Consider the following 24,887-nt stretch of genomic DNA (forward strand, 5'->3'; position numbering starts at 1 on the left):
CCCCAGGGGGACTCAGATGTGAAGAGGAGCAGACATAAACCCCCACTGGGAGCTGGGCCGGCTAGGCTAGGGGCAGGGACCCAGGCAGGAGACTGGCAAGCTGTGGGCAGTGAGCCTGGAATGCCCCAGAGAGGCCAGGGCAGGCTCAGCACCAACAAGTCAGAGCATGTGGGGCCAGAGGGCCTAGGGCCCAGTTCCACAGGTGCCAGGCGCATCCCCCTCCACTTGCGCAGTGCTGTGCTCCCTCCACTCTGGGGAGTGGGTCAGGGGCTGGCCCTATCAGGACTAGGCTGGCCAGCACCCCCAGGGGAGCAGATGCGACTCACTGGCTCCCTCTAAGAGGGTTTCCTCCTCATCTCTCATGCATCTTCCCTGTCCCACGGGCTCTGATGGGAAAAGTGGTCCAGGCCGCAAAACCTAGATGTAAGGGATGAGCCCAACTTTGGAACCCAGGATTCCTGACTCAGCTTGTGAGCCCTTGGAAACACTGTGAAATGCCCCTATACCCTGTGAACCAGCACGGTGCCCCCAGAATAGGGCAGGGCATGTTCCAGCAAGAGAGACCAGGACGGAAGCAGGCAAGCTCTACAGAGGGTGGCCCTGGGCCCTCCCACCCAGGGGTGCTGGTGGAGAGGAGGACACAGAGAAAGAGCTACAGAGAGAGGCAAGCCAGTGACAGTGACCAGAACTGACATGCAGGGCAGACATGCAGACCAAGAGCAGGACCTACCGTAAGGGCCGTACGTTGGCACTGCCCGCGGCCAAACCCCGGGCAAAAGCAGGGCAAGGGGGACAGGGAGAGAAGCCAAAGAAATAGAGAAGACAAGAGACAGCTGAGTGAACATGTGCCCACCACCAAGACCCACCAGCACGACACACCACACACCCTGTCCCCGCCCCCCAGATGCCTCAGGGCACCCAGGAAGATCCCGGTGCCTCCTGGGGCCTGGCGGGGGGGATATCTACCTAGGGATGACTCCTCCCCTGGTGTTCACGCCAAGAGGAAACATCCGCTTGGTGGCTGAGTTCTGCCTCCACGTCTAGATCCGGACATCCCATCCCCACTTCTTCCCAGGCTAGCCTGGGGCCAAATCCACACCCCACACTTTACAAACCTCACAACAGTTCCCAGATCAGGACATGGAGGCTTGGAGGGAGGGTTACTTGTGCTAACGGCACAACTGAGCCAGCTCTGCACCCAAGCCTATCCTGAGGGCTGAGGGTCTGGGCCGGGTTAGAGGGCAGCAGGGGGCCCAGGAGCAACAGGGAGGCAGGAGAGGGAGAACAGCTTCCCTGCCAGGGCACAGGTGTGGCTGGGAGATGGTGTGTGGAGGGACAGCTCAGGCGGGGCAGCAGAGACCCTCTTCTGAGCCCCAGCAGTGCAGGAATGGTTCTCTGCCATGGCCCCTTGCTCCTTGGGGTGGCCCCGGGCCCAAGGATGATGGCCCCATGGGCACAGGGTATGCCAGACCAGGTCCAAGGGTACATTGCCCTCAAGGCTGGTGGGTGTTTGCTACATCCTTCCACCTGGGCCATCAGCTGGCAGGCCCTGGCCTTTGTGCACCTCCTCTTTGGTCACAGGGTAGGTCTTCCCCAACCAGGGAAGGCAGAAGAAGCGGGGCAGGAAGTGGACCACGGAGCCCTGCTTCAGGCAGACATTTCTACCGTACACACCACCCACCATGGGGCCTGTGTGGGGCCTGCAGGTAGGTCTTGGGGAAGTGGGTTTCTTGCCTCCAGCCACTTGGGCAAACAGCTGGCAGCAGAAAGGCTTCTGGGTGGATGTGTCAGGGAAGGAAGCTCCCCTCTCCCCAGTCCCCCTTGCCCCCTCACTGGCTCGGTCAGTCTTAAGCATTCCCAGCCTCCTCTTCCTCATCCTCCAAGGATAAGTCCCTCTGCCCGGCAGCCACAGGCAGCTCTCTGGCCCACTGCATCCTGGCAGCAGCGTATTCTCATCATCCTGGGAGTGCTTAAAGCACAGAGCTCTCACAGCACACCCAGCCTGCCAGCCCAGACCCATTACAACAGACTCTCCCAGGGTGGGGCTGGGTATCAGCACTTTCAAAAGCTCTCCAGGGCATTTTCCAGCACAACTGGGGCTCCTTACCGCTGTTCTAGCAAGGAGGGAGACTCGCAGGTGTAAAGGAAAGCTGTTAAACCTACTACCAACTGACTGTTTCTTAGACGTAATCTTTTTTACAAAAAAGTGTTCAGAGATGAGGGAATTACAGGACAAGATGGTGCGCACGCACAGTGCGGGGTATCAGAAGCCAGAGGGATCTGTCTATTCATTACTGTCTCTGTATCATCCCTCAGTCTCCACACTTGGACCTGCTGGAGGAGGCAGGTTGCCTGAGCATCCAGGATCGAATTGGTAATGCTGGTGGCTCCTGCTCTTCCCCGACCTCTATGGCCCCATTCCTGCCTATAGAGTAAGGATCCCCTGTCCTGACCCAGCCACACCCACAGGATGCTTGGAGGTGGGAGGACCCTGGGGTGCTTTGAGGCTCCGCTCCCTGCTCCTCCCCATGGGGGGTCTCCCAAGACCCTGGCTTGTACCTTGTGCATCCAGCCTCTTGTCAGCATAGACCTTGTAGGTGAAGGCATGCCGCAGGGCCAGGGCCGCAAAGAACATCTCCACACAGATGATGAAGTCTTGGTAGCCGGCAGCCACGGTGCCCTCACCCACCGACACACGGGCCGAGTGGATTTTGGGGATGGCCCCACACTTCTCCAGGATGGCCAGGAGCATGCCTGGATGAGGAAGCATGGGTGTCTGGACCCAGACTGGCCCCTTTCTTCCACAATGCCCCACCCAGCTGCCCACACACCCCAGTGAGGATGGATGCAGGGCCACAGCTGCTCCTGTAGGGCAGGGGTGGCGACACAAGGCCATAGCCTCCAGAAACCCCACTCTCCCAGCTCGTTGCCGGCCACTGAAACTGAGATGTCAGCGATTACACAGGGTCCCCTGGGTCCTCCCTTCCATGTAGTGGCCCCGCCAAAGCTCCCCCTAGCCCTGGGAAAGGCCCTCGAGGGCTCAGATTTCACCCCCAGCAAGTGCCCAGTGGGCTGAGGCCCCTCTGAACAGGCCCCACGGGCACCAGGGACCATGAGGAGAAAGGGCAGCAGGAAGCACAGAGGACAGGGTGGCACAGGCAGCCTCGAGGCACTGGGAGGCTCACCTTGCCAGAAGGAGAGAAAGATGACGGACTTGACCATGAAGAACTTGAGGACGGGGCTGTAGGGGCTGAGCAGCTCCCGGGTGGCGAAGTAGAAGAGGAAGAGGGCATAGAGGGCCAGGCTGACAGAGATGTTGTAGATGATGGTCACGTAGAGGTAGCCACTGGTGACGCTGTGGGACAGGGAGCATTTTCTGGCTGGGACAGACCCTTGGAGGGAAGGGGCTCTCCTCGACTGCACCGCACACCATCCCCATGGTACTAGTCCCATACCTCCAGCAGAGCTCACGGAGTCACTGAAGGGGTCAGAGGGGGTGATCAAAGCGAAAGGCGGGGTGGGGGTGTACGGGGTGTGCCTGCAGGCCAGGCCAGCTCTGCTGCCTCTGTGTGGCCCATGGACTTGTCTAAGCCCTAGTGCCCACACTCCTATTGCCGGACACCAGTGTGGAAGCCAGGGCCGAGCGGGAGGCCTGACAGTCATATAGATATAACAGGTGTCAAAGTAGGTGACACTGCTCAGCTCTGCTGCCTTTTCACTTGGTTGGCTGCATCCCCCCTGACCTGACTTTGCTCACCTGCCCTGGCATGGCTGCCATGCAGTACACACACAGTGTGTGCCAAGTGCTTAAAAGCACAGGGCTAGACACAGGGTCTTTTTTTTTTTTTTTTTTGAGAGATGAGGTCTTGCTCTTATCACCCAGGCTGGAGTGCAACGGTGTAATCTCAGCTCACTGCAATCTCTGCCTCCTGGGTTCCTGGGTTCAAGCTACTCTCCTGCCTCAGCCTCCCGAGTAGCTGGGATCATAGGCACCTGCCACCCACCTGGCTAATTTTTTGTATATTTAGTAGAGATGGGGTTTCACCATGTTGGCCAGGCTGGTCTTGAATTCCTGACCTCAGATGATCCACCCAGGTTGGTCCCCTGAAGTGCTGGGATTACAGGCGAAAGGCACCATGCCCAGCCACATGGTCACTTCCACTAAGCCCAGGATGAAATGCATGTGGACAATTTTCACAGCAGGGGCTTTGTGCCTGTGGACTTGAGCCGACCTCTTGGGCTCTGACCCTCTTGCTCCCTGCCTCAGCAGTGGTCACTGTCCCTTTGTGGCCCATCCCTTTGTGGCACCACTCTGTGGCCTGGACGTGAATATGACTACTGCCAATGGCTTACTTCTGGGCCAGCAGTGGGCCCAAGGGCAAGGGTATCCACTGCCAGGCTGGGAGTGCGGGAGCATGAGCACCAAGCACCCAGGAAGGTCATGGCTGTGCAGCTACTCTGACCACCCCCTTCTCTGAGCCAAGACATTAGCCTGTGCCAACACTCCTCCCACACACCCCGGGGAGCACCCGCTGCTTACTCAAAGTCCCCATCCCGGTACTTGCCGAAGGCCTGGAGGACCACCGTGCTGACCGCCATGAGTGGCTTCACCACACAGAACTGCAAGGTGGCCTGTCAGGGCAAAAGGACGTTAAGTATGGAGGAGGAGTGCAGAAGGCAAGAAGAAAGCCCTGCCCCTGGCAGCTGGAACTCTGCTGGATGCAGGGACAGAGGGGACTGAGGGAACAGAGGGATGGAGGGACAGAGGGGATGAAGGGGACAGAGAGGATGGAGGGACGGAGGGATTGAGGGACAGAGGGACGGAGGGATTGAGGGACAGGGATGGAGGGGATGGAAGGATAGAGATGGAGGGGACAGACAGGATGGCTCCATGTCCTGCTCCCAGGGGACTGCTATCTGCGCTGGGCGGGGGCAGAACATACAGGAGATGCCAGTAGCACAATGCCGTGTGTGAGAAGATGAGCATGTGGAGGAAGGAAGGAACAGTGCAGCAGGGCATGATGGAGGCAGGGGACAGGAGACGCACACAAGGAAGCTTTTCCAGCCAGGACCATCAGAAGGGTGCTGAAGACAAGAGGCTCCAGAGGCAGAGGGTGGACAAGGGCAAGGGGCTGCACACTAGAGAGGGTGCCGAGGAGATGGGCAGGGCCAAGTCCTAGAGACCCTGGTGCCCAGGGCAAGGCCAGGACCCTGCTCAAGGAACCAGCCTCCGGGCAGCAGGCATGGGTGAGGGCCTCCTCCCGTCCTTCATGTCCACCCTGTCTGGTTCCTGGCACCACTCTCTGGGCCCGGGTCCAGGGTTTATGGTGAGCAGTGTGACCTGCAGGAGCCCAGCGCATGTGGACTCCAGAGCCTGGAAATCTGAGTTTGAATTCCAGGGACAGTTTGGGCAGTCACTTGGCCTCCGAGCACAGACTTCCTGGTGAAAAGGACATAGTCACTCCCCACACCACAGGGCCACTGCTTCAGAGATGGCAGAGCCAGAAAGCACAGTCTTCTTGGGAGTCTCCCATCTCTGTGCAGGCATTAACGCCACCTACTAGCTGGCTGAGCCAATGAAAGAAATCTTTAGCCAGCTTTTCCCGATTCCCTACAGAGGCCCCAGTAAACTTAGGGGATACCCATAGTGCCCATAACATCACTAGTATCAGCTTTACCTTGAAAGCAAATAAATCTAAGCCCTAAGGCCCCTTCTGAGGAGCTAGCAGGTGGTTAAATCTAGTCCGAGGCTCAGCTAGTGTAGCTGCAAAGAGGACGAGGAGCCTGGAGCAGAAACCTCAGCCTGTGGAACCTGCAGCTTCTGCCCCAACCAGGGATCTGAGCAGAGCTTGAACGGGAGCCCCACACAGCCCACACATGGAGCTGTCACACGGAGAGGCATGTGTGATGAGGCAGACGTGTAGTCCCACTCTCAGAAAGCCCCACAGAACATCCCTAGCCCTGTCATCCCGCCTAGAGGAAGTGGGGCTGGTACACTCTGGGAAGAGCAGCAGTTTGTTACGAGCCTGGCAACAAGCTGGTGCTTCCCTGGGTCAGCTCACCTGGTACTCACGACAGCCCCCTGACATGGGTGCTATCATTATCCCTAGGGTACAGATGATGAAACTGAGGCACAGAGAAGCAGAAGCAGAGCCCAGGCCAGCAGGCCCCGGAATCATCGCCTGACCACACCCTGGACCGGTCAGCAGTTTCCAGGCGGGGCTGGACATCAGAACCGCCAGGGGAGCTTTAGACACATGCCATGTTCCAGGGCTCCATTCCAGACCTTCTCCTGCGGGCTGGGGTAGGGGTACTTGATCTGGGAATCTCTACTTAAAGTAGGAATCTCTCCAGATTTGGATATTGAGTGCTGGCCCTGAGGAGTCGGAGGCTTGTCTCTGTGCTCCCAGGACAAAGCTGTGGGGTGTGTTCTCTCGGCCTCTTTTGTTCTCTTTCTTCTTCTACCTCTCCCTGCCACCTCCAGGTACAACGGCAGAACATCTGAGCCCACAGGGCTGGGGAATCATTTCTAACAAGGCCACACTAGCTAGCAATCATGAAAGCAAAACTTTGTAGACAATGCAATCATCAAACAAGGCAGTGAGTCACAGCTGGCCGGAACCTGGGTGGCTGCACCAACTGGTAAACAAGGGCTCTCCATGCCCCACCCTGAACCCAGGATAGTTTTAACTATTTCCCTGCAGGTCCAGTGGTGAGATTCTGAATTTAGGAACATGCTAGCGGAGAAGGTCTGGAAGCAGAACTGGAGACTTGGCATGTGCCAGTAGAGGCTTTGTGGGTGTGCCCGCCCTGTGGCCTGGGCCGTGCACGGAAGGGAGCAGCAGGCTCTGCCCTCCAGGGCCACAGTGACTTGGCTGTGGGTTTCCTGTCCTTTTGTGACTACTCTTGGCGAAGCTGGAGGGGCTGGCATGACAGAGCCCCTGCAGAGCCCCAGAGAAGACTAACACAAGGTCACGAAGGGTGGGTGAGCCCCTCAGACTCTGCCTCCACCACACCAGGCTGAATGCGCTACATCCATCACCTCACCTGATTCTCACAACCATCTCTTGGGAGGAGCGTCATCACACTCATTTTACAGAGGAGGAAACAAAAGCTCAGAAAGGGTAAGCCAATTATCCAAGGTCACACAGTCAGAGGAGAAGCTAGGAATCAGGCTCAGATGGTCAGACGCCTAGGCCTACACACTCGGCGACCGACCACACTGCCCCCACCCAGGCTACTTTAGACCACAGGGAGGGCAGCCCAGGAAGCTAGAGCGGCTGGACTGCCAACCAGGAAATGCAGGGAGAGACAGGAGACAGGGCACAGGCCTGTTCTGTTGTGTGTCTTTAATGCAAAAACCCTCCTGCCCCCTAGCTGCAGCTGATGAGAAGTTTTCAGACAGAGAATCTAGAATCCCTGTGCACTTCTGATTCTCACACACACCAAGACTTGGTCACATGAGCAAGGGTCTAGGATCAGCTCCTGCCCAAAGTACACCAGACACTCCCAGGATGCCAGCTGTTGCCCCTCCAAGCATACCCTTCTAATGTGGTGCTTTCCTAATAGCTTGGGGGGTGGGTACTGGGGGCCTGGGGTGCCTCATAGGAAAAGGGACCTCCAGAGGTGGGGCCAAGGGCAGCCCACAGTAGGGCCTCCCAGTCCCCACCCTGCTCCTCTTGACCTAGGCAGCTGCTGGGGACACACACCTGTTTGCAGAAACGCAGAAATCCGATAGAATAAGTCTTTCCCCAGAGGCAGCAGGTGCCATACACACAGCTGGACCTGGAAGAGACAAGCACAGGAGAGGAGATGGCGGTGAGTGAAGAACAGGGACTTGGGAACGGTGAGGTGGGAAAGGCCGCCCTCCCACACATCCAGCTGAGCTGGGGCACAGATCCCGGGCAGCCTTTGAGCCCAAGGCCAAGCACAGGAAGAGGCATGGCAGAGCACCTGCACATGTCGTAGGCAGAGGGACACGGCTGCTCTGGCCCTGGGGTGACAAACCAACTTGGAGAGCTCTGAATGTCAAAACTGCAGGGGGAAGAGACAAACAGGAAAGCGCTAAGACTGAGACAGGAAGAGAGCAAGAGAACGAGCCGCTAGGGCCCTCCTGAGAGCCCAAAAGAATGGCGCTGCTCAGGAAATGTGGCAAGGCACAGCATGTCAAGGTCATGGGCAGAGCTGGCCTGTGTCCAGCTGGTGCCAGGACAACTCAGGGTACACCAGGCCCAGGAAACGGGGTGGTTGAGGGCCCCTGGGAGACTCCATACTCACTCAATGGGTTTTCCTCTGATCTCTGACATGATGGCACTTTCTCCTCCTAGGTACTCATAGCACAGGCTCAGGAAATTATAGATGACCAAGGCTGCAAAAAGAGTGTCCAGGGGAAACCAGTCAAATCAGCAGAATGGGTCCACAGATGCCGGGATTCTAAACAGCAATGGAGGTGAAAGAGCCACAGCTGCACGTGGCAACAGGGAGGAGCCTGGGGGACATAGGGTTGAGTAAAAGAAGCCTGTCAAGAACACACACAGCAATGCCGGTCATGGTGGCTCATGCCTGTAATCCCAGCACTTTGGGAGGCCAAGGTGGGTGGATCACGAGGTCAAGAGTTCAAGACCAGCCTGGCCAAAATGGTGAAACCCCGTCTCTACTAAAAATACAAAAATTAGCCGCCTGTAATCCCAGCTACTCGGCAGGCTAAGGCAGGAGAACTGCTCGATCCCATGAGGTGGAGGTTGCAGTGAGCGGAGATTGCACCACTGCACTTCAGCCTGGGCAGCAAGTGAGACACCATCTTAAAAAAAAAAGGAACAAACACAGCTGATCTTCCACTCCTAAGTTCAAAACCTGGCACGCCTAAATTATCTTATCCAGGAATGCACCCCGACACTGGTGGAACCCTATAAAGAGAGGCAAGGAAGGGGCTGCCATGAATTCAGGGTTATGTGGGGAGGCTGGAGGAGGCTGGGATAAGGGTGGGCACCCAGGAGGTTTGGGAGGGCTGGCAGTGCAGACCCTGGGGTGAAATGGTATTGGCTTTATTAGTTTTTCCGGGAGCAGTGGCACGTGCCTGTGGTCCCAGCTACTCCGGAGGCTGAGGCAGGAGGAGGGCTTGAGCCTGGGAGTTCTGGGTATAATGTGCTATGTGGATCTGGTGTCTGCACTGGGTCTGGCAGCAGTAGGGTGACCTCCTGAGAGTGGGGGGTCACCAGGTTGCCCAAGGAGGGGTGAACCAGCCCAGGTTGGAAACAGAGCAAGTGAAAACTCCAGATTGGGATCGAACCTCTGAATAGCCACTGCACTCCAGCCTGGGCAACAGAGCGAGACCTCATCTCTGATGTAAATGTTTGTCTTACATACTTGTGTATTAGAAATCACAACTTTATAAGATAACAACAAAACAGTCTACAAAATCTCGGGAGAAATTCCAAGTAGGAATGAGAGAGCAGAAGCTTCATCCAGTCAACAACCTGTAGCAGTATCTGGAATATGCACAGCACTAGGAGCTACAACAAAGCACATAGGAGTGCGCAGAACACTGCAAATGCCTTGGGAAGCTTGGGCTGCTCATCCTAAACTGGGACTCAGCTCATCGCCACAAAGACCCAAAATTTGCCACAGGGAGTGATGGCACAGCAAGTCTGCTGTAAATGTTGAGGCTATAAATACAGCAACGTGCTGTAACAGGTCTTCTGGTCAGGGGGTTTCTGCTGGGTCAGCAAAACAAAGGCTGCTGCCTACAGGGTGCTAGAGGCCAATGGATATGCCAGGAGGGAGAGGAGAGAGTGCAGAGAGGAGGAGGAAGAGGGGCATAGCAAGAGGGCATCCAAAAGGAAACAGCACAGGAGGAAGACCCAGGGTGAGGACATGGGAATGAGGATGGGCATCCAGAAAAGGCACAAGGCCAAGGGGAGGGCAGAACAGGGTCAGGGGAACAGGTTCCTGTGATCCCAGCTACTCCGGAGGCTGAGGCAGGAGGACGGCTTGAGCCTGGGAGTTCTGGGTATAATGTGCTATGTCGATCTGGTGTCTGCACTGGGTCTGGCAGCAGTAGGGTGACCTCCTGTAGGGCAGCCATGGCAGCCCTGCAGCCAGAGGGCTCCTTCTCATCTGATCCTGCCAGCCCCTGCAGCATAGAGTCCTCTAAGGCTCACTGGTACCGTCCAGCTTGGCACTTGGTCTTTCAATGGGTGACCTGGTCCCTGCCCGTGCTCCCATCACTCCTGAGCAGCACTAATGCTGCACTCTTCCCCAGAGCAGGGTCCCCACCCCTCAGTGCTGCCGCACTCCCAGATCCCACAGGCCACAGCACCCTTCCTGCTGTACTCCCAGGATCCATCAACCCCAGCTGGGACGGCACCCAGTGTAAGAGGTAGTGACCATCGTGGGGGCGAGTGCCTCCTACCCACGGAACCTGATTTGCAGACACTTCCTAGTTCTTCCCATCCTGTGTCATAATGACAACTTGTCTCCCTCCCTCTCCTTTCTCAGGACACAAGTGCCACTCATGGCATACCCAGGGCACACCACAAATGTTTCACTGACTGAACTGGAGCATGGAAAGCCCTGGTGAGGATTTTTGGCAAAGTTGGCCTTCAGCAATTTGGAAAGGAACGCATTTGCGGCACCTCACACCACTCACGGTTGCCCTGATCCATTACGAGCTCCATGGTGGCTCCAGGTGGAGCTCCCATCTCCACGTGTATATATCCCCCAACACTGACCAAGCCTTGTTGTGACTGTCCCTTCACCCTTCACACACATTCACCAGAGGTACATGATGTGCGTGAGCCTCTTTGGGTTCAGTTTCCTCATCTATCAAAGGGGATCACAGGAACACCAACTTCGCAGGTGGCTGTGGGGTATGAGCATGAAGGTGCTTAGAAGCATGTCCAGGCTCGCTGCACTGGGTGTGGGCTGCCACGACCATTACTGTCTATCTACTGCCTGCAGACCCAAAAGCTCCTTCCCAGGCAAGGCAATCCCTGCAGGCCACTCCCAAGAAAGGCCTGGCGCCCAGGCTCATGTCCTTTCCTGCATCAAAACACATGTCAGCAGTCAGTATGCTTCTGAATTACGTGGCCAAGTTCCATCCATAACCAGCTCTGCACACAACTGATCAGAATCATCAAATGTCATCGTCTCTCTTAGTTCAAGATTCTTGACCTTTTGCAGGTGCTCTGGGGCCAGCCAGTCTGTAAAATACCAATTTGCTGACAGTTCCCTTTCAAGAATCATTAGTGAGTCGATAATGGACTCCCTAATACTCAGAGAAGATGAGACAGAATCTCCTCAGACGTGATGCAACCAGCCAAACTCAGGCCCACTGACCATCTGGACACATCAGTCACCCTCCTAGAAAGTACAAAGCCATGTGAAACACCACCTCCAACATCCCAGCAAAGGTGTTTAAAATGGAAAACTCAACACACTCCCTGGAAACAAACACAAAGACGTGTGCCCTGGATGTAAGAAGAGTGGAGAGGTTGAGATGGGGCTGGAGGAAGGTGCTTAGCCAGCAAGCTCACTGCCCACCGCCCCTCCTACCACAGCTCCAGTACCAGACCCCTGGAGAGGCCTCGGAGACACAGGATGACTCTAACCTCCCTAACTATCCACCACAGCTGGTGTGCCAGGCTCTGTGCTAAGTGCTGGGGACTCATAAATGACCAAAGGGCCCTCAGGCCAAGTCCAGAGAGCAGCAACCAGCGTGAGGAACCAGAGGGCCTCTCTCCTGGCCTGGAGAATCAGGCTGTGGCTTCTCTGGAGGGTTTCATCTTGGAGACTGGAAAGCTGATGGCCTTGGGGCCAGTCTCTGAGAGGAGCTCCACCAGCACTGGAATGAGAGTAGGTTGAACTCGCCCACCCCACATGGAGCTTTCTGCTCCATTCTAGATGCCAAATCTTCAACTAGAGACAAATGCACACCATCAGGAGAGAAGCACCAGGATGAACACAAAACAAGGACAGTGCTGGGGACGAGAAGACATCAGGGGTCACTGTCTTCATAGACATGACAGGCACCTTGTTCCCAGGGTCAGACAGGACCCACACGGTCCCAGGGGCAGAGCCCAGGACTTCAGCTCAATATAAGAAACTATTTCCCTTATTGTTTTGAGGCAGGGTCTCACTCTGTTGCCCAGACTACACTTATGCGCTCACAGCTCACTGCAGTCTTGACCTCCCAGGCTCAATCGACCCTCTGACCTCAGCCTCCTGAGAAGCTGGGACTACAGGCATGTGCCACCATGCCTGGACAATTTTTCTGTGTGTGTGTATTTTTTTTTAGAGACAGGGTTTCACCACGTGGCCCAGGCTGGCGTTGAACTCCTAGGCTCAAGTCATCCACTGGTCTCAGCCTCCCAAAGTGCTGGAAGTACAGGTGTGAGACACCGCAGCTGGCCTGAAAAAACCACTTCTAATGGACAGAGTCCAGAGATGGAAGGTGTGAGGCTGCTGCCAGCAGAAGCAATCAGGCCGGGCAACCCCTCTGCAGACTTTCTCAAAGGGTCCCTTCCAAACCCGAGGCTCTGGGCTTCTCCCTCGTGGCTTTCCTGTCCTTTCAGATCCTGTTTATTCCTGTTTCTCGCCACCCCAAATGCTGCTTCTGGCTTTTCCTCTACTGGCTTCTTTTGAATGGCTTTCCTTCCTCATCGGCAGCTCCTTGAGCCTGAGTAGGAAGCTATGGTCCAAGAGACTGCTCCCCACCCAGCCTCTCAGTGGCCCTGTGACCTTGTAACTGCTACAGGACCCTAGAGTTGTAAGGCTCTGCACATTCACACCTCCCCCACCACCTGCCACCACCATCCCCCCACGGGGAAGGAACTATCCCCGCTTATGGAAAAGGAAATTCAGGCATGGAGCACTTAAGACCTTTACCCCAAGAGCCCCTGGGCTTTGAGAAGACTCAGTACTTGCCCTCCCACGTTTCTGCCTGCAGCTCCCAGGGTGAGGAGGCAGACATATATATAACTCGCTATAACTTCAATACACACTTGCTGTGCACCTACTGTGAGGACCCTGGGCACACTGGGCCATTCTACGCTCACCTCCCGTGCACACCTTCAGCACCTAAAGCTGGCCTCATACCCCTTCCCTCTGCTGCAGAGAAACATTGGTTACTTAGAAAGACTGGGGGCATTCTATTCCCAGTAACTGGTGGGTGAGCCTGGAAAAGTTAATTTTGCCCACTTTGGACTGAAATTTTCTCTGCTCAGAAAACAGGGGCCTAGCTTGTTGAAATTTTTATAAAAGTTTAAATTTAAAAACAAAAAGAAAAGAAAATAGGGGCCTCAGAACATTCTTCTGCCCCTTTTTAGTGATGGGTGATCATCCTGGACAGGAATGGGCGCAGTGTGTTGCAACTAAGGGGGCAGGGTCTGCATAGCACAAGTGACCCCAGGGTCTAGCTGGGCCAAGTGGCTCCTCTCCTCCTCCCTCGTGGCTTTTTTGTCCTCTGCTAATCCTGCTTCTTTCTGCTTCTCACCACCCTGAATGCTGTTTCTGACCCCTGACCCCTATTCTACTGGCTTCTTCTGAACGTCTTTCTGCACTCGGATCTATCAACCTCTTTTTTTTTTCTTTTGAGATAGAGTCTTGCTCTGTCGCCAGGCTGGAGTGCAGTGGTGCGATCTCAGCTTGATGCAATCTCTGCCTCCTGGGTTCAAGTGATCCTCCTGCCTCAGCCTTCCGAGTAGCTGGGACTACAAGCGCACACCACCCGCCTGTAATTTTTGTATTTTTAGTAGAGACGGGGTTTCACCATGTTGGCCAGGATGGTCTCGATCTCTTGACCTCATGATCTGCCCGCCTTGGCCTCCCAAAGTGCTGGGATTATAGGCGTGAGCCGCTGTGCCCGGCCACTATTGAGCTCTTACAATCCTTGGCTCTATCTCTAAGGGCCACCGCCAGCCAGTGCCAGGGCCAGCCAGGGAGTCCTTCTGGCAGCAAACTGGCCTTTGGCTCTCGTGTGGCCCTGCATCTGTGGCTCTCGGCTATGCTCACCCCGGTAGGACAGTGAATGAAGCATCATTCTCTGTTGCTTTCACACATTAAAATCTCTTTCCCTGACAGGAGTTCACACCTTTCCAGGGAAGAGGCTTGTCCTGTGCTCTCCTTTACCATGCTGGCACAGAGCCCCAGGATTCAGTGACCCCGGTACGAGTCTGGCCTTTGGCCATTACTATTTGGGTAACTCTGGACAAGTTTCAGAGCCTATTCTAATTTTTTTCACATATGTAAATGGGGCTGGTAATATATATATGCTGCCAGGTAGTAGGGAGGTGAGAATGAGCTAACAGTGATGAAAAACATGTGGTAAAACTGCGAAATGCCATGCAAACATTCCTAACAAACAGCAACTATGTAAAGCGACGTATGGACACCATGTCTCCTGCCTCTGAACCCCAAACCCCACACCTCTGATCACAGAACTCCCCAGGACTGTCTCAGTGTTGTCTTTACGGCCCACCCCCAAACCCCACGATCAAACACTACATGCTGCCCCATCTGCCTGCCCCCGTACACCCTCTGGTGACACACACCAGCACTATGTGAATTATAGCCCTCACAGACGGTACGCAGCACCAAGCCCTCTTTCAAGACTCAGCCCTGTCTCTGGAGAACAGGAACCACCAGTCACAGGTTCACAGGCTGAACATACACTTAACTCCACTACCTCCCTCCCTACCCTCCTAATGCCACTGAAATGAGAAGGAATGAGGGTGGGGTGGGGAGCAAACCTACAAGGACAAGAGGAATAGCAACAACCAAGTGACATCAACAAAGCTCTGAAGGCTACATGGTCACCGTTACATGGTCACCGAGTGGCGGATGCTTAGGGGGTGGGAGGGGGGCCAGAGCCCTAGGAAACCTCAGCACCGAATGTGCCAGGCAGCTCCGGTGGCTGTGGTTGAGGGTGCAGATGCAGAATGCAGAAGCTGGTTAAAAGTCTCCACGTGGAGCCACTGGATTATAACTTACTTTCTTTTTTTTTTTTTTTTTTGAGATGGAGTCTCACTCTTGTTGCCCAGGCTAGAGTGCAATGGCACAATCTCAGCTTACCACAACCTCCGCCTCCCAGGTTCAAGCAATTCTCCTGCCTCAGCCTCCCGAGTAGCTGAGATTACAGGCATGCACCACCACACCCAGCTAATTTTTTGTATTTTTAGTAGAGACAGGGTTTCACCATGTTAGTCAGGCTGGTCTCGAACTCCTGACTCATGATCCGCCCGCCTCAGCCTCCCCAGGTGTTGGAATAACGGGCGTGAGCCACCATGCCCAGCCTGATCATAACTTTCAATAGAGGCTGAGACAGCTCTATCCTCAGAACGTGGTCCAGCTGAGGGTGCTAATGGGATAACTTGCAGAAAACCCAAAGACAGCCCGAATACGAAGGGTGAGAGGTCTTCTCATGTCTCTGCCACTCTGCATCATCACTCAGCCTGTTCAGTGCTTTGAGGCAGGAGATGAGAAATTATTCTCTATAGAAACAGGTCCCAGAATTTAAAAAGCCTTCACTTGGTACCTGCCCCCGTACTGCATACAAATGGCCAAGGAAACACCCCATGCTCCATCACGCAATCAGAAGGCCCAGCAATTTTTATTTTCTGGGGTAGGAGAGATGAAGCCTTGATCTGTAGCCCAGGCTGGAGTGCGGTGGCACGATCTTGGCTCATTGCAGCCTCAAATTCCTGGTTTTAAGCCATCCTCCCGCCTCGGCCTCCTGAGTTGCTGGTATTTTCAGCCCCATTCTTAAATATAAAAAATAGCCAAGGACACTGATATTTGAGAAGCGCTTCTAACAAGAAGGTCAAAGACCAAAGCGAACAAACAGATGAAAGGAACTCAACAAAGAGACAATGTAGGTAACAGAAGCAAACTGCATTAATATCCCCAGCGACCAAAGGACAATCTGCTGTCCTGTATCAAGAACAAGGTATCACAAAGAAAAAGAACGGAGATAGCTAGTGAAATTTTAAAACATGATAAAGGAAATAAAACATTCAACAGAAAAGCTCAAAGGTAGGATTTAAAAAAATAATAATAACAAACAAAAACACTCCTAGGAAACAGAACCAAAAAAGAACCAGAAAATTATAAATAAAATTTGAGGTTCAATCCAGAAGCACCAAGTCCTACCAGCAGGAATTCCAGAAATGGAGATTGGAAGAGAGTGGAGGGGAAGAAATGCTCAAAGGAACATACAGAAAGACTTCCAAGAACCTTTGGGTAGGGGCATCCACACTGCAAGGGCCTGCCAGGCTGCCACACACAGTGACTATCCCACCTCCTGTGAGATTTCAGGACACTAGGGATTAAGACAAGATCCTAAATGCAAAGAGGAGAGGGGGAAAAAAAAGAAGAAGGCCGGGCGTGGTGGCTCACGCCTGTAATCCCAGCACTTTGGGAGGCCGAGGTGGGCGGATCACCCAAGGTCAGGAGTTCGAGACCAGCCTGACAAACATGGAGAAACCCCATCTCTACTAAAAATACAAAAAGGTAGCTGGGTGTGGTGGTGGGTGCCTGTAATCCCAGCTACTCAGGAGGCTGAGGAAGAAGAATCGCTTGAACCCGGGAGGTGGAGGTTGCAGTGAGCAGAGATTGAGCCATTGCACTCCAGCCTGGGCAACAAGAGTGAAACTGTCTCAAAAAAAAAAAGGAGAGCAAGCAGTCACACATCACACACATATACATCACACACACACAGAGGCACTAGGGATTGAGTACAGTAGACTTTCCAGAGATTACATCAGAATCCGAGACAGTGAAGACACACCTTCCAAACTCAAAGGGAGAAGGATTTCCAAGTTAGGACTCTTATTTCCCTTGAATACCAACCAAATAGCAGAATATAATAAAGATATTTTCAGATTCCATAAAATAAACCTCCCATGCACTCTCTTTCTCAGGAAGCTGCTAGAAGACATGCTCCATCCAAGCAGAGAGAGCAAACCATGAACAAGGAGGAAACAGCCTCCACGGAACAGGTGACTCAGCACAGGAGAAGCAGCTTCCAGGCTGACGGTGAATGAAGGAGCCAGGGCAACAGCTGAGCAGCGGAGGCCTGGAAAGCAAGGCATTCCCGACTGCAGCACAGGGAGAAGGCTCCAGGAGAAACGTCATGGGGACAAAGGTAGAGCCCAGAGATTCCCAGATTGACCTAGCTTTACTGAGAGCAGGCCTGGCCTTTTTGTCTTTTTTTTTAATCCAATTGAAGTATTTAGGAAAGAATTAATGATAGGTATGTAGAAAACAGAGCAAACGAAAAGACTAGTAGTAACTGCAGCAGAAAAAAAAAAGTCACACAAAAAAAGGAAATGGGTTGGGCACGGTGGCTCATGCCTATAATCCTAGCTCTTTGTGAGGCCAAGGTGAAAGGATCATTTGAGCCTGGGGTTCAAGACCACCCTGGGCAACACAGTGAGACTTCTCCAGAAAAATTTTTTTTTAAATGAGCAGGGCATGGTGGCTACTTAGGAGGCTGAGGCAGGAGGGTCACTTGAGCCTGGGAGGTCGAGGCTGCGCTGTGATCATGTGTCACTGCACTCCTGCCTCAGCAACAGAGACCCCACCCCCCAAAAAACATCTTGGAACACTATTAAGCCCCAGCATTGAACAAGGTATACAAACATAATAATACAAACACTGGGCCAGGCCTGGTGGCTCACGCCTGTAATCCTGGCATTTTGGGAGGCTGAGGCAGGAGGATCACGAGGTCAGGAGATCGAGACCATCCTGGCTAACACAGTGAAACCCCGTCTCCACTAACAATACAAAAATTTAGCCAGGCCTGGTGGCATGCACCTGTAGTCCCCAGCTACTCGGGAGGCTGAGGCCAGAGAATCACTTGAACCGAGAGGCGGAGGTTGCAGGGAGCTGAGATCACGCCACTGCACTCCAGCCTGGGCAACGAGAGCAAAATCCTGTTTCAAAAAATAATAATAGTAATAATGCAAACACTGAATGCAGAAAAAAGTGTGTGAAAAAATTGTGATAGTCACAATGAAAAAATGAGGGAAAGAGAAGTGTGTGTGGTACGTGCTGCCTGTGTGTGGGGCCAGGGCACAGATACCTAAATCAAAATCTTCTGTGTCAGATGGGCAATGTTTATTGGGCGATCCCAATGACACCACAAGCCAAACGACTTCCAGCATTTCCTGTCTTTGTACTCTCATTTCCACCTTTGCCCAAGTCATCTGCTTTTTCAGGGACCACCAACGTGCGGACAATGATGGAATGGTCTCCCGAGAGTGAGATCACAGAGTCTTCAACTGACACATTGGCCACACCATCTTTACCACAGTCACATTGCCCAGGTCTCCAACATGCCTCATCCTCTGGCCCACCATGTTTATGGATAGAGGATTAAAGTGAGGACCTGCACTGGTACAGCCTTGTGTATTATCTCCAAACTGATGAACGTGGAATCCATTCAGGCTTTCAGCCAATCCTGTAATGCTTCCCCACACCTTAACTGGTCCATTGCTTCCCTTCTGCTCGAAATTGATGGTGCACTGCACCAGGCCATCGCCCTTCAACACACACACCTTCATCACCATCACTCTCGAGGCCACGCCTGGATCCGGGTTCCAGTGACTGCCAGGGAGGTTTGTTTTTTTTTTTTATGCCTGTATGCCTGTCTCATGCCTGTATTCCCAGCACTTTGAGAGGCTGAGGTGGGAGGACTGCTTGAGGCCAGGAGTTTGAGACCAGCTTGGGCAACATAGCAAGATCCCATCTCTATAAAAAACTTAAAAATGAGAAAATTAGCCAGGCGTGGTGGTGTGGTTGAGCCCAGGAACTCAAGGCTGCAGTAGCTATGATTGAGCCACTGCATGGCAGCCTGGGCAACAGAACAAGACCTGTCTCTTAAACAAACAGAGCCTTTCCATAGTAGGAAGTCACCATGTAACGTTACATAAAACTGAAAAGCCACACACACAAAAAAAGTATAAGCATATTTTTAAGTCATTCTAGGAAGAAAATAGCTGAAAATTCAAAGTACAGTGAACTTCGGAGTGAGGAGTCGGGGCAGTGTTGTGTTTCAACCCTATGCCTAATTACTTTAATAAACGTAGTAAGCAAAATTTTGTTAACAAAGAAAAAAAGCAAATGACTGCAGTGGCTAGCTCTGAGTGGGCCCTGAGGAGGGGCTGGCTGGATCTGCAGAGGTCTCCAGCCCAGGTGACTTCCACTCCCCATCCTGGCCCCTCCTGGGCACTGAGAAGGAAGGGTGGGAGGGGGAACACATGCAGGGACACTCTGAATTTTAAGGGACTGCCTCACCACTGACTCTGCAGAGGCAGCTGCAAGAGAGGGGCTGAGACCCAGAGCAGCGGTGCAGGGACACAGTGAGGACCAGGCCCCGCTGCCTCTGCCGCTAAAAGCTGGTGAACTCAGGGCAGCCTGAACTTCACCACAGCTGCTGTGCTGTTTGTGAACTCCCTGGGAGAGGCCAGGCTGAAGGGATAATGAAGTTGCTAGGAGATGTACTTCACAGGGTGGCCGAATTCCTGGAGGACCTCTCCCTGGGCTGGGAGGCAGGTCAGAACAGGCAGGGCCTCAACAAAGAGGCTTCTGGATTAGGGGGTGCCCGCCAGCCATCTGCTGCTGCCTCTGGGGCACAGAGTGAGGGTGAAGCAGAGGCTCCCCTGGCTGTGTGCCCCACCTTCTGCCATGCACCTGTCTTTGGGGTCCCGCCAAGAAGGCAGCCCACATTTATCCCCCGACCACACAGTAGGGGCCTGCCTTGGCAGGGAACAGCTTTGTGCTTCTGAAGGAACAGGTGGGCAGAGGCTGCCCTGAGCACCCACGCAAGGCTGGCTGCTGAATGGCAGCCCCACCCTTTGCCAATTCCAGCCTTTACTGTGCCCCAGGGACCCAGAGATTTCCCTGGAGACTTGGCTGCTTCCAGAACATCAGATACGAAGCCCCAGTTAAGCCCTGAGCAGGTCCCCATCTGGCCGTAGTACTGTCACTTGGAAGGACAGGACAAAATAGCAGCCTGTGAGGAGAGAGCATGGGAAGTTACCGAGGCCCCACACAGAGGAATTCAAGGCACGGGGCAGGGGTTTAATCGAGTCCCTTATTCATCCAAAAGGGAGGGAGCAGGCATCTTCTATGAGCCGGCTCTGTCTGGGCGTGGGCTGAGCCCCATCCGGCTCTAGCAGAGCTAAGTGTGCTCAGGAAGATGGAACAAAAAGCGATGGAATGAAAAGCAAGGTAACATCAAACTGTGGTGGGGCCAAGGACCTGGATGGGTGCTGGGAGTGAGAGTGGTGGGGAACAGACATATAGAAAGGAAGGGCCCCACACAGAGCAGGAGAAGAGCTTCCAAGACTGGGGACACGTCAAGCCCTTGAGGCTGGGAAGCACCTGCCTGATGTGGCCACAGTTCGGGGTGGGCAGGTGGAAATACGAAAGGCTGGGGTGCAGCGTGTTCCTGTTTGGTGCCTTCATTTTCTGGCCAAACCTAAAGGCATTTCCTGTGCCCTGTGAGTTCTAAGGGATACACAAGGTTCAACGTAGGCAGGAAGAAAGACTCCAGCTGCCTAGGGGATGAGCCTGTTGCACCCCAATATCCACAGAGCGCAGGCCTGGAGCAGCACCCTCCCAGGTCATGGAAATAGATAACTTCTGGGTGTGGCCAGAGCTGCTCAGCCTGAGATGAGGAAAACCACATCTGGTCACTTTATCTAAAACCAGCAGCGCAGGTGTGGGTAGGAAACAAGAAGCCTCACGCTCTGAGAAGAGGGTGGGTGTCAATGCACGGGTCTTTTTTTTTGTTTTTTTTTTGAGACAGAGTTTGTTGTCCAGGCTGGAATGCAATGGAGCAATCTCAGCTCACTGCAGCCTCTGCCTCCCAGGTTCAAGCGATTCTCCTGCCTCAGCTTCCTGAGTAGCTGGGATTACAGGCATGCACCACCACAGCCCGCTGATTTTTGTATTTTTAGTAGAGACAGGTTTCTCCACATTGGTCAGGTTAGTCTCAAACTCCTGACCTCCGGTGATCCACCAGCCTCAGCCTCCCGAAGTGCTGGGATTACAGGTGTGAGCCACTGCGCCTGGCCCAACACAGGGGTCTTGAATTGAGGAACTCCTCCTCTCCATTCCTGCTGGCCTGTCCAGGGCAGACCTTGGCATCGCTGGCCTCTGACAGAGGAGGAATGCCTGGGACCTGCCCAAGACAGGTCAGAGGCCAGCTCCTGTGACAGCAGCATCCTGATCTCCTTGTGGTGACTCTTTGCGGCCACAGACACCCACAGGGCAGCAGGGGTGAGGCTGACTTCTCATCTTGGCAACCCCGCTCCAGGCCTGTGGTTGGAGCTCAGGACGGGAGCGGATCAAGTTTCCACTCCACACCCAGAACCAAGTCCCCAAAAGGAATCAAGTCCTCTTCTTGGGTGGCACAGCAGGGAACCCACTCGTGGAACAAAGCCCTCGGAACTAAAACCCATGGAGACAGAGGCTCAGCCCTGCCACTGACTTGCTGGGATCCCTGGATGAGTCCCTACCCAAATGTACCTGAGGTCTCTACAAACGGACCACTTGCTTGCTGCCCCCACCCCGCCCGATATGCTGGCATTGAGAAATGTGACCCAAATGGAGGGCCCCTGCTTCCAGATACCTGCGAGGTGAGACTGTGGCTGCATGTGCTGTTAGCTGTCAGTTTGGGACAGAAACGCTGCAGTGGGTAAAGAAGCGAAGGGTGTGTCAAGATAATCATTGTGAGGCCCCTCAGGGAGGAATGTGGGGAGAGAAGCTTCCCGGCCCCCGGCCCCCAGACGGCCCCCCCGCCCCTTGCCCATCCTCACCCTCGTAGCAGTCTCGGACGGTGCCGAAGTACACGTAGTACTGGTCGTTGGTGAAGAAGAGGAGGCTGAGCCAGGAGTCAAAGGCGTAGATGGGCACGATGAAGAGGATGCGCACAATGTAGCGCTGCTCGTTGGGGCAGCTGTAGCAGCGCAGGTGCATGTAGATCTGGGGGCAGAGGCGCGGGGTCAGCTGGGGACCCTCCTGTCCGCAGGGATCGGAGGGTGGGTGAGCTTCCAGCTCTGCCACCAACTCATCTGTGACCTGATGCACGTGACCAACCCCTGGACTCAGAGCCCTGCTCTCCAAAATGTGGATGACAAGACTTGCCTCCCAAGGCCACTGTGAGACTCAGACCAGCAGGCATGCACAAGGCTCGTGGCGCGCATGCAGCGGTGCCTGTGGGGCGGCCTCGCGGGTGCAGGTGGTGGTGAGCTCACACCCCAGACCACAGGAGGGCCAAGGACAAGGATGGAAATCCAGTTTCCACAAGCTCCCGAGGGGACCTCACCCACAGGCAGCTCTGGGCCATCAGTGTGTACCCTTTCTCTCTGCCTCGATCCGGCTGTGACTATGGCAGTATGGAGCTAAGACACCTGGGTTGCAGGCCTGCTCTGTCCCTTAACTTATGGCAAGACAGATGGGGCCCTCACTCTATGGCACGTGGACACGCTTCCTGGCTGAGTGGCTGCAGGGATGTCCTCAGGCTGTGCCTCATCCTCCCGTCTGGTAAACAGAGACGGCACTGCCTGCCTAACCAGGAAGTTAGGAGAATGACATGCTACTTTTAGGAAGCAGAGGGAAAAAGTAAAGCTACACACAAATGCCAAGAACTGCTCTACCACGGTCCTCAGTCCTGGCAGCCCCTGGGTGTCTTGTCCCAGCTCTCATGAAATCACACTTGGCCCAGCCGAGCCGTGGGCTAGGGAGGAAAAGAACAAAATATTCTCTATCTGCTATGAGCCAAAAGCCTTGGACACAAATGGGTTCTAAATGGGACAGGGACATAGGGCAGCTGGCAAGGGGCTGACTGGGAAACCCAGGCAGACTCGCCCTGCCCCTCTCCACTCCACCTTCCAACCCCTGCAGGTCACCAAGACCCGTCCCAGCCAATAGTAGCCTCCTCTGGGGTCATGAGTACAGGCAGATGGGAGACTCGAGTTCCATCCCAGTCTGCCACCAATTTCCAAGTGACCAAGCTAGTTCCTCTCCTCCTCCCCCTCTGACTCTCCATTTTCTCATCTGCAAAGGGGTCCCTGTCCCTGTCCTCCTGCAGTTCTAGGCTCTCTGCAGCTTAGGCTGGACCTGAGACTAATTCCAGCCAATGGAAGGTGAACAGAGTGATGAGTGTCACCTCTGGATTGAGGTGGTTAAATATCCAGAGGGCCTTCACACACTCCCTGCTGCCAGGTGTCAGAGGGCCGAGCCTTGAAGCTGGAGCCACACATCAAAACCTGCACTGCCGTGGGCCCTGGGATGTGGACAAGAAGTCGACTTCTATAGAGGGAAGCCTCTGAGAACACAGGGCTTATCTCCTACTGCAGCACAGCCTGGCCTAGCCTAACTCATACTCTGCTGGGCTAGGAACCTCTCAGGATCCTTCTAGAAACCCCCTACCAGACCTGGTACCTGGTGGCATGTGATGAGCAGGGCCGTCCACACGAAGAAGCCGGAGATGGCCTGAGCGGCAGTTGTCATCAGGAATACAGGCTGCTCCATGGCGGTGGGGCTGCCCTCAGGGATCACGGAGACGCTGGGAGAGGCTGCTGCGGTCGTGGGTGACACTGGATCCGGGGCCAGCACAGCCCCCCTCACTGTCATGATGCCCGGCAGCAGGAGGGCCCCTGAGGGAGACCCTTACAGTAAGCGACAAGCTAGCCTAGAGGGAAGAAATTGCAATGTGAGTCTCCTCCCAGTGGGTAAGTGGCAGCGTTGGAAAGAACCTTCCAGGTCTCTCTACCTACCTCTTGACCATGTCTCAACTGACCCCAACCATCACCCTGCCCCAGCTGGCCTCCCTCTTGGATTGATGCAACAGGCCCTTGACCAGTTTCTCTGCTTCTGCCCTTGCCTCTGATGATCAGACCCTACTCAGCAGTCTTGTGATCCTTCCAAGGCTTAGCCAGACCTGGCCACCCCTACTCAAAACTCTCCAATAGCTCCCAGCTCCCCTGGAGCAAAAACCACAGCCCTTACAACAGCCCGAAGGACTCGACAGCCCTCCTGGCCTCTATGATCTCAGCTCCTACAGTTTCCACTTCCATCCTCAGCTGCAGCCACACTGGCCTCTTTGCTGTTCCTTGAACATACTAAGCCCACTCCTGCCACAGGGCCTTTGCACCGGCTCTCTGCCCAGCCACACAGCTCCCTCCCTCCATTCCTTCAGTCTCTACCTTGACCCCATGCAAACATGTCAGCCTCTCCCAGGCCGAGCTTCACTTTCTTTTCCTCCAGAGTGCTCATTACATCAACACCACCTGACTCGATTCACTCACATATTGATTAACTGTTCCCCCAACCCCACCTAGAAGGCTGGCTCCCTGGGGACAGCGGCTCTATTCAGGACTGGACAGGCAGCACTGAGAACTATGGGCACGCAACAGACATTTGGGAACTTTGTGCTGGGCCTGAACATCTTTGTACCCCTGAACCAGTAAAACCACCTGACTGCTGAGGTCTCCTCTGAGGGCTTGTGTGCGTTCTTCGCCATGTCTCCCCCTTTCCCTAATGACTGACCCACTCCCCACCATCCAGCTGTGCCGTTTTGGAGACTGTGGCTCCTCCCCAGTCTGTGCACCTCTAAACTCTCATCTTTTAACCCAGCCCATGTGCCACCCCTCCTGTGAGCCACCTGCACACCTCCAGTGGTCAAAGACGTCTAGCCATTCCGTGTCCTTCTCGTTGCAATGCACAGGTCACACTACTCACGGTTCATGCTCCTTCTTACTCTTTGAGGCAAGACCCTAGCACCCCGCAGCCCACTTATAATATTTAACTTTATTATTATTGTTGCTGTTATTTTGAGGCAGGGTCTCACTCTGTCACCCAGGCTGGAGTGCAGTGGTGCA

General features: G+C 54.3%; 1 protein-coding gene and 1 pseudogene across 4 annotated transcripts in view; both read right to left on the minus strand.

The window, feature by feature from the left end:
- The window catches only part of TMEM184B (transmembrane protein 184B), a 55,886-nt gene that overhangs the window by 2,543 nt on the left and 28,456 nt on the right, over positions 1 to 24,887 (minus strand). For 2 of the 4 annotated variants that reach the window (XM_008979089.5, XM_008979095.5), the window contains exons 2-9: positions 23,449 to 23,698; positions 21,822 to 21,987; positions 8,278 to 8,368; positions 7,710 to 7,785; positions 4,541 to 4,632; positions 3,186 to 3,355; positions 2,560 to 2,754; positions 731 to 751 (exon numbers count right to left, since the gene is read on the minus strand). In XM_008979089.5, coding sequence (XP_008977337.1) covers positions 731 to 751; positions 2,560 to 2,754; positions 3,186 to 3,355; positions 4,541 to 4,632; positions 7,710 to 7,785; positions 8,278 to 8,368; positions 21,822 to 21,987; positions 23,449 to 23,640 — 1,003 coding nt within the window. In that variant the 5' untranslated portion in view covers positions 23,641 to 23,698. The remainder of the gene's footprint in view (positions 1 to 730; positions 752 to 2,559; positions 2,755 to 3,185; positions 3,356 to 4,540; positions 4,633 to 7,709; positions 7,786 to 8,277; positions 8,369 to 21,821; positions 21,988 to 23,448; positions 23,699 to 24,887) is intronic. The other 2 variants (XM_002743771.7, XM_035272602.3) reach the window with 1 other exon arrangement.
- On the minus strand, positions 17,980 to 18,710 carry LOC144578144 (superoxide dismutase [Cu-Zn] pseudogene; annotated as a pseudogene).

Source organism: Callithrix jacchus, chromosome 1, assembly GCF_049354715.1.
Source record: "Callithrix jacchus isolate 240 chromosome 1, calJac240_pri, whole genome shotgun sequence".
Taxonomy (NCBI): Eukaryota; Metazoa; Chordata; class Mammalia; order Primates; family Cebidae; genus Callithrix; species Callithrix jacchus.